Below are 9,232 nucleotides of genomic sequence, written 5' to 3' on the forward strand. Positions count from 1 at the left end.
AGACAATAGAGGAAGTGAATACAGAAGGGGACCGCCCACTTCACATTTCACTGGGCCATGAAAGCAAGCCTTCTGCTCTCTGTGGTCTGTAGGGAGTGGAGAACAAAGCAATAAACCAAGTTCCTGGTTTCACTCTCACGGGTGCTGGCTGTGTAAGGTGAGCTAAAACTATTTTCTGAATGTTAACTGTGAAAATAAAATGGTTGGGTATAGGGAAGGTCAAAAACACAGTCGAAAGATAGCGTATTAATGAAACACCATATGTGCTTAATATTTCAGTTGCCCTCTACTTAGTTTCAGAAGGCAGGTGCATTGGTATTGTTCCGGTTCCAACCACATTTTATTGTCGTGCACGCATACTGTATTTTGCAGATGTTATTGCAGGTGCAGCGAAATGCTTATGTTTCTAGCTTCGTCAGTGCAGTATACATAACACTAATTTAAATGAAGAAATATCAGAACGAGCAATGTCAGAGACCGAATATATAATATATATATATATATATATATATATATATATATATATATATATATATATATTCCGGTCTCTGACATTGCTCGTTCTGATATTTCTTCATTTAAATTAGTGTTATGTATTATTTATATATATATATATAAATAACTTTTGAACAGTAGTGTATATATATTATAAACAGTAGTAAAAAATGGTAGGGTGATGGAGGAGTGATGGTTGCCGATGATGGGCCTCTGTACGCCTATGTAGATATTCCATAACAAAAATCAGTAGTTTCCAGCTACAATAGTCATTTACAACATTAACAATGTCTATACTGTATTTCTGATCAATCTTATGTTATTTTAATGGCCACATTTTTTTGCTTTTCTTTAAAAAACAAGGACATTTCTAAGTGACTTAAAATGTCCTTGTTTTTTTTCTTAAAAAAGCACATTTTTTGTCCATTAAAATAACATAACATTTATCTTAAATACAGTATAGACATTGTTAATGTTGTAAATGACTATTGTAGCTGGAAACAACTGATTTTTTTATGGAATATCTACATAGGCGTACAGAGGCCCATCATCAGCAACCATCACTCCTATGTTCCAATGACAGACACCTCACAAGTCCTCAACTGGCAGCTTCATTAAATAGTACCCGCAAAACACCAGTCTCAACGTCAAAAGTGAAGAGACAATTCCAGGATGCTGGCCTTCTAGGCAGAGTTGCAAAGAAAAAGCCATATCTCTGTCCAGTGTCTGTGTTATTTTGCCCATTTTAATCATTTTTTGTATTGGCTTATCTGAGATATGTCTTTTTCTTTGCATCTCTGCCTAGAAGGCCAGCATCCCGGAGTTGCCTCTTCACTGTTGACGTTGAGACAGGTATATATATATATATATACCGTATGTATATAATGGTGTGTATGGGCAGTATATGAATAGGAAAGGTGTGTGCATCAGTAGGTATATAGGATGAGCCTTGACTGGAATACAGTATATACATATGAAGTAGGTAAAACGGTATGTAGACATTATTAAAGTACGCAGTGTTCAATGACTATGTACATAGGGCAACAGTCTCTAAGGTGAAGGATTGGTGGTAGCCGGCTAGTAAGTGACTAAGTTCAGGGCAGGATACTGCGCGGAGACCGGCTAGTGGTGATAGAAGCTGTTTTTTAGTCTCTATGTCCCAGCTTTGATGCACCTGTACTGTCTCCGTCTTCTAGATGGTAGGTTTTTTTTTTATACTGTAGACTCTCGTTTAGTTATTATGATGCTAATTCTTTAGTGGGCTGAAAGAGGTGCGATTCTGCCTACCTCGGTCAAATACACATGTGCTGTAACATTTTGCTAATACAAAGGCTAGCATACACAGCAGGACTACCTGAATACAATGACAAAACATGGGTCGTGACCAACGTTTCCTCCAAAATACCCGCGTACAGTAACCCGTGACTGCTGCGCAGCTCCCCTGGGACTACTGCGCAGAAGAAATACTCTTATATCAGTCCACTGAGAGAAGAACGAGATTGAATTTCGCTCAACAAAACTAGAGTTTTCCATGTTAGTTAACACTATCAGCATTTGCGTTAATGTGGAAATTGTGATCGAATCAACGCAATATTAGCCACTTTCAATGCAACATTCAGAAACAAAACGAACAATGCAAGATATTGCATTGTAGGCAGAACGCAACAGACTAGGATTCTATTGCATTGACAGGCATGGTCTCATCCCGTAAACTACGCAGACCGGTGCGGCATAACCAATCAGAGCTGCAGTAAGCCTATATGCAAATAGACCACTGCCATATATGGATCCATGCCATTTGCTTTGATCTGGACTTTACAGCTGTGGTCGTGAGTAGATGTGCTTCTTTTGCGATTAAAGCAAGAGCTGCATGTGGCCACCTGTGCACATTTTTGTTCATATCCTTTGCTAGTTTGTTATTAGCCCAGTTATAGATAATGTGTAGTCAGCAATAGTTTAGTGATTTTTTCCTACAAGAGCCCAACATGTGTACCTTTTCTAGACATTTTTGAAAAGTGAGTCAGGTAAAGAGCTTTTTTTATGTGTTAAAGGGGCAGTGTTGTATTTTGAGACAGGCTTGAATAAGCTAAGTAGCCAGTAGGCAGAGGGTAGCATAATTTGTCTGATTCTCTGTAATAATAGTATGGGAATAGTAACGAATGTTATTTTGTAAAGTGGTTTCTTGCATCAAACAACCTCATTTTCAGTCACTTCCTTGTCTGAAGGACAAATGGATAAACAGGTTAATGTCGAGCCCTGCCTGTTTTTTTTCTTCAAAAGTCTCATGTAGGCCTACATTGAAAACCACACATTGGCTGCTACTGTAGGCTGAATGATAGAACAGCTGTTTACATGTTAAAAGGTTATGGGATGCATTTTGTCCATTGTTTTTGATGGTAGGCCACCCTGGTAGGCCTACATTATGATCAAATAGCCACAGTAGCCTACTTGGCCACTGTTAAAACTGTTACTTAACGCAGGTACAGCCTCAGTGGTCACAGTAAACGCGCTCTGGAAGTTGCACAGAATTTTCACAACATTCGAGCTCAGCAGACCAGAAATTTGCTCAGTGCCTAAAACATTTTAAGAGAACATTGGTTGTGACTCATATGTATGGTATCCTTTGGGACTGTGAAAAAATAGAACAAGTACAGGCTTGTGTTGTTTCTATATTAGAACACACAGCCTGAGGGACTTTAAGATATGGTTGGTCAACACTGTATACACAACTTTTTTTTTTTTTTTTGGATCCTTATAATACATGTCTTTATTATGTTGTTCATTATAGGACCAAAGAGAACATGATGGCCATTGATCACAGACTTTCTCTACCCCTGGCAAGTTTTATTATGGCCATTTCCTTGACTACAACTACAACTCTGACAAGCTCTTCTGAGAGAGGAAATAATGCCACTGTCGCAAATATCCGTTTGGTTACTGCAATCACAGAGACAATGATGCCAAACCAGACCTACACCACAGCCATGTCAACTCCTTCAAATGTCACTGTTGACGGTGCTCTCTCTACTACAAGTTACCATAACTCAAGTCAGAACAGCACTGGAACAACAACTCACAATGCTGTGCAGGACAACTCAACAACCACAACAGCACTGGCTGTGAGCTCAAACACAACTACTGAGGCAACACCATCAGCTTTGGCGCCTACAGCTAATGCTACATCTGCAGCCATTACAGTCCCAGGTATTGTCCCCTCCACTGCACCAACCACCCAAGAGGCCAAGACCACTGAAAACCAAAGCAGTACATCAAATATCCCACCACAACAATCCACTAAGAATCTTCCTCAAACCACAAATGCCGCCATGCCGATGACAACCGCAACACATAATGTGACACAAGGTAACTGCTGCTGGTTGACATGTCTGTCTTTAAAGATGATTAGTTATTATGCAACACAAATGTAAGTGAATTTCAATTATTCACATCTTTCCTGGTTTATTCAACAGGTTTTGGACTAGACAATTCAGAAAAAGGCATGACGGTTTTCTTCAGTGTTGTGCTTGGGGTGTTTGTTTTGGGAATATTTATTTACACGTTGAATAGATGGAACCAGATGAGGCAATACTCACATCGACCTCTCTATAACAACTCTGAGGCCGAAGGTAAGAGAATTCATACATCATGTTCTCATTAGATCTTTCTCCAATATCTCAAATGCATTTTGTCAGTCTCACTAAGATGTAGACACATTGACAGTGCATGCAGGCTCCAATTAGATAATACATGAGTTTCATTCTTGTGTAGTACATTAATATATGTTTTATTACAGCTGACACATTTGTGCTACTGTAGTGACTGTTACATTGGTTCTTACAGCTCTCCTCAATTAATTTTCAGTGGGTGGATCCCTAGCAGCAGATGACACACTTGTAATTTCAGGAGGACTCTACGATGGTTCACAAATCTATAATCCAACTATGACAACTACTGATATGACGGAGGATGAGTTCAATTTTGATAACCGTCTACATGTGTCCCAGCGATCACAGTTCCGCCTGGAGTTCTTAACTGAAGAACGAGAGAGCTCCCCAGGCTATGAGGCCTCTACCTTTCATACTTTTCAGCCAATTGATGATGATTTTTAATGTCAAATCTAGCTTCTTTTTTTTCTTTTTTTTACTCCAGTTTGTAAATGGTGTCCAAACTAGCCAATGGGCTTTTTTTTTAACATCACTATAACAATTGCATTGTTTATAATGTTGAAGTCGGAAGTTTACATACACTTAGGTTGGAGTCATGAAAACTTTTTCAACCACTCCACAAATTTCTTGTTAAATCAAATCAAATCAAATTTATTTATATAGCCCTTCGTACATCAGCTGATATCTCAAAGTGCTGTACAGAAACCCAGCCTAAAACCCCAAACAGCAAGCAATGCAGGTGTAGAAGCACGGTGGCTAGGAAAAACTGGTGGTCATGGTCCTAGGGCTCAGGTCCTCTGAGAGAGAGGAGGAGAGAATTAGAGAACGCACACTTAGATTCACACAGGACACCGAATAGGACAGGAGAAGTACTCCAGATATAACAAACTGACCCTAGCCCCTCGACACATAAACTACTGCAGCATAAATACTGGAGGCTGAGACAGGAGGGGTCAGGAGACATCCGAGGACCCATCCGAGGACAAACTATAGTTGTTAACAAACTATAGTTTTGGAAGTTGGTTAGAACATGTACTTTGTGCATGACACAAGTCATTTTTCCAACAATTGTTTACAGACAAATTATTTAACTTATAATTCACTGTATCACAATTCCAGTGGGTCAGAAGGTTACATACACTAATTTGACTGTGCCTTTAAACAGCTTGGAAAATTCCAGAAAATGATGTCATGGCTTTAGAAGCTTCGGATAGGCTAATTGACATCATTTGAGTCAATTGGAGGTGTACCTGTGGAGGTATTTCAAGGCCTACCTTCAAACTCAGTGCCTCTTTGCTTAACATCATGGGAAATGTAAAAGAAATCAGCCAGGACCTTGTGAAGATGCTGGAGGAAACAGGCACAAAAGTATATGTAGCCACAGTAAAATGAGTCCTATGTCGACATAACCTGAAAGGCCGCTCAGCAAGGAAGAAGCCACTGCTCCGAAACCGCAATAAAAAGCCAGACTATGGTTTGCAACTGCACATGGAGACAAAGATCGTACTTTTTGGAGAAATGTCCTCTTGTCTGATGAAACAAAAATATAACTTTTGGCCATAATGACCATCAATATGTTTGGTGGAAAAAGGGGGAGGCTTGCAAGCTGAAGAACACCATCCCAACCAATAAGCACATGTTGTGGGGGTGCTTTGCTGCAGGAGGGCCTGCTGCACTTCACAAAATATATGGCATCATGAGGGAGGAAATTTACGTGGATATATTGAAGCAACATCTCAAGACATCAGTCAGGAAGTTAAAGCTTGGTCGCAAATGGGTCTTCCAAATGGACAATGACCCCAAGCATACTTCCAAAGTTGTGGCAAAATGGCTTAAGGACAACAAAGTCAAGGTATTGGAGTGGCTATCACAAAGCCCTGACCTCAATTATATATAAAATCTGTGGGCAGAAAAGAAAAAGTGTGCACGAGCAAGGAGGCCTACAAACCTGACTCGGTTACACTAGCTCTATCAGGAGAAATGGGCCAACATTCACCCAACTTATTGTGGGAAGCTTGTGGAAGGCTACCTGAAACATTTGACCCAAGCTAAACAATTTAAAGGCAATGCTGCCAAATACTAATTGAGTGTATGCAAACTTCTGACCCACTGGGAATGTGATGAAAGAAATCAAATCTGAAAAATAATTCTCTCTACTATTATTCTGACATTTCGCATTCTTAAAGTGGTGGTCCTAAGTGACCTAAAACAGGGAATATTTACTAGGATTAAATGTCAGGAATTGTGAAAAACTGAGGTTAAATGTATTTGTGCATGTAAACTTCATACTTCAACTGTATACATTTTTTGTATGTATATTATTTGTATTTTTTCTTCTTAGTACTTTTTTCAACCTACCATTCCATCCCTACCCTAATTGGATTCAGCTAATGGACAACAATACTTATACCGCTACTTACCGTTATTTCGCTCTATGATACCTGTAGTAAAATAATTATATATATATTCCTAACTTCCTCTTTCGTCAAGTGTTGGATTTTCACCCACAGCGGCCAATCCATTATTCATTCTGATCTTAACTCCAACCCTCCGATGTCCACAGATTAACCCATCTTTCCCAGTATAATAACATTTTTCTATTTTCTTTTACAATACATCCCTTCATTTTATGATGATGTCTTACGAGGGTCCTGAACTTCCCTAATTTAAGATTTCTACCGATATTGCCCTAAAAATGTACTGTATACTTTACCTAGGAGTATAATGATATTTCGCATTGACTGATTGTGGTTTTTCAGATCCCCTAACAATGCAGGTTGCAGGTCCTGCTGAACACAGGCATTAAGACTGAACAACCATTCCTGGGCCTGACTCCAAAGTCGAGCCTCCAAAGTCGAGCCACCAATGGACTGTACCATAAAATATGTTCTATTGATTCTGTGTACTCATGACAGTCTGCACAAGGCTGACTGTTCAATGCCCAATATATTGAGCATTCATTTTGTAGCAAGTATTTTATACTATAGCTTAAATTTAAAATAATTGATTGAAGTGTCAATTGTTGTTTTATATATCAATTCATAGATCCGATGCCAAGGTATTGAGCCATCAAAAGCCTGTTCTCATATGACTTGAATTTTATACGGTATTGCTGTCAAACACTTTGACTGATACATTATTTGATTTACACTACTCATTTTAAACCATTTATGATTTTGAATGGGTGGCAGACAGATTAATTCTTTAATTTCTTCAAAAAGTAATGGTCTCTTCCCATTTTGTGGCAGTGCTGCAATGAGTTGGTTATAATTTTGGATTGAGCATATACCTCCATACACTGTTGTTAGTATGCCTGTGTGACATAAGTTTACAATTTTTTTCATGATTTTTTCTGTATCAGTAAATTGGAGTTAATATTATTCTATTATTATTATATTATTTGCTGTAAAATTAGATCTTCCTTTTCTGGTGGATGGAATTGAAATTGTAGCCAACTCTGTAAAAAGAAGGATACTTGAAATGGATTGTACACTAAGTGTACAAAACATGAGGAACATTTGTTTTTTCCGTGACAGTCTGACCAGGTGAATCCAGGTTAAAGTTATGATCCCTTATTAATGTCACCTGTTAAATCCACTTCAATCAGTGTAGATAAATGGGAGGGCACAGTTTAAAGGAGGATTGTTAAGATTTGAGACATGGATTGTGTATGTGTGCCATTTAGAGGGTGAATGGGCAAGACAAAAGATTTAAATGCCTTTGAATGGGTTATAGTAGTAGGTCCCAGGCAAACTAGTTTGAGTGTGTCAAGAACTGCAACGCTGCTGGGTTTTTCATGCTCCACAGTTTCCCGTGTGTAACTAGAATGGTCCACAACCCAAAGGACATCTATCCAAGTTGACACAACTGTTGGAAGCATTGGAGTAAACATGGGCCAGCATCCCTATGGAATGCTTTCGACCAACTTGTAGAGTCCATGCCCGACGAATTGAGACTGTTCTTAGGACAAAAGGGGTTGAAACTCAATATTATGAAGGTGTTCCTTATGTTTTCTACACTCAGTGTATATACAGTGCAGTCAGAAAGTATTCAGACCCCTTCAGTTTTTACACATTTTGTTACGTTACAGCCTTATACTAAATTTGATTAAATATGTTTTTTTCCCTCATCAATCTACACACCATACCCAATAATGACAAAGTGAAAAAAGGTTTTTAGAAATGTTTGTAAATGTATTCAAAATTAAAAACAGAAATACCTTATTTACATCAGTATTCAGCCTCTTTGCTATGAGACTCAATTGAGCTCAGGTGCATCCTGTTTCCATTGATCATCCTTGAGATGTTATACAACTTGACTGGAGTCCACCTGTGGTATGTTAAATTGATTGATTTGGAAAGGCACAAACCTGTCTATTTTAGGTCCCACAGTTGACAGTGCATGCCAGACCAAAAACCAAGCCATGATGTCGAAAGGAATTGTCTGTCGAGCTCCGAGACAGGATTGTGTCCAGGCACAGATCTGCAGCATTGAAGGTGCCCAAGAACACAGTGGCCTCCATCATTTTTAAATGGAAGAAGTTTGGAACCACCAAGGCTCTTCCTAGAGCTGGCCGCCTGGCCAAACTGAGCAATCGGGGGAGAAGGGCCTAGAAGGACAACCATCTATGCAGCACTTCACCAATCAGGTCAATCATTGGCCAGACAGAAGCTAGTCCTCACTAAAAGGCACATGACAGCATGCTTTGAGTTTGCCAAAATGTCTGGAGGAAACCAGGCACCGCTCATCACCTGGCCAATACTATCCCTATGGTGAAGCATGGTGGTGGCAGCACCATGCTGTGGGGATATTTTTCAGCTGCATGGAGACTAGTCAGGTTCAAACCCCCGAGCTGACAAGGTACAAATCTGTCATTCTGCCCCTGAACAGGCAGTTAACCCACTGTTCCTAGGCCGTCATTGAAAATAAGAATTTGTTCTTAACTGACTTGCCTAGTTAAATAAAGGTAAAATAAAATAAAATAAAAGGTTCGATGGAAAGATGAACAAACGAATGATGGCCTCCACAATCACCCGACCTCAACCCAATTGAGATGATTTGGGATGAGTTGG

General features: G+C 39.3%; 1 protein-coding gene across 3 annotated transcripts; it reads left to right on the top strand.

Moving 5' to 3' along the window:
• Nucleotides 1-48: 48 nt before the first annotated feature.
• si:ch211-105j21.9 (sialomucin core protein 24-like) lies at nucleotides 49-4,779 on the top strand. Of its 3 annotated transcripts, none has more exons than XR_002954127.2 (4): nucleotides 49-157; nucleotides 3,284-3,858; nucleotides 3,966-4,121; nucleotides 4,336-4,779. XR_002954127.2 is itself a non-coding variant. In XM_024426546.2 (4 exons), exons 2-4 carry the CDS (start codon nucleotides 3,297-3,299, stop codon nucleotides 4,602-4,604), a joined length of 966 nt encoding a protein of 321 aa, XP_024282314.1. In that variant the 5' UTR covers nucleotides 49-157; nucleotides 3,284-3,296; the 3' UTR covers nucleotides 4,605-4,779. The 3 variants fall into 3 exon arrangements, 2 of the variants coding, with proteins under 2 accessions (XP_024282314.1, XP_024282315.1); XM_024426546.2 differs by having other exon boundaries at nucleotides 4,357-4,779; XM_024426547.2 differs by lacking the exon at nucleotides 49-157 and adding an exon at nucleotides 1,299-1,347 and having other exon boundaries at nucleotides 4,357-4,779.
• The last annotated feature ends 4,453 nt before the right edge of the window (nucleotides 4,780-9,232 follow it).

This window comes from Oncorhynchus tshawytscha, unplaced genomic scaffold (assembly GCF_018296145.1).
Source record: "Oncorhynchus tshawytscha isolate Ot180627B unplaced genomic scaffold, Otsh_v2.0 Un_contig_1824_pilon_pilon, whole genome shotgun sequence".
Lineage (NCBI taxonomy): Eukaryota > Metazoa > Chordata > Actinopteri > Salmoniformes > Salmonidae > Oncorhynchus > Oncorhynchus tshawytscha.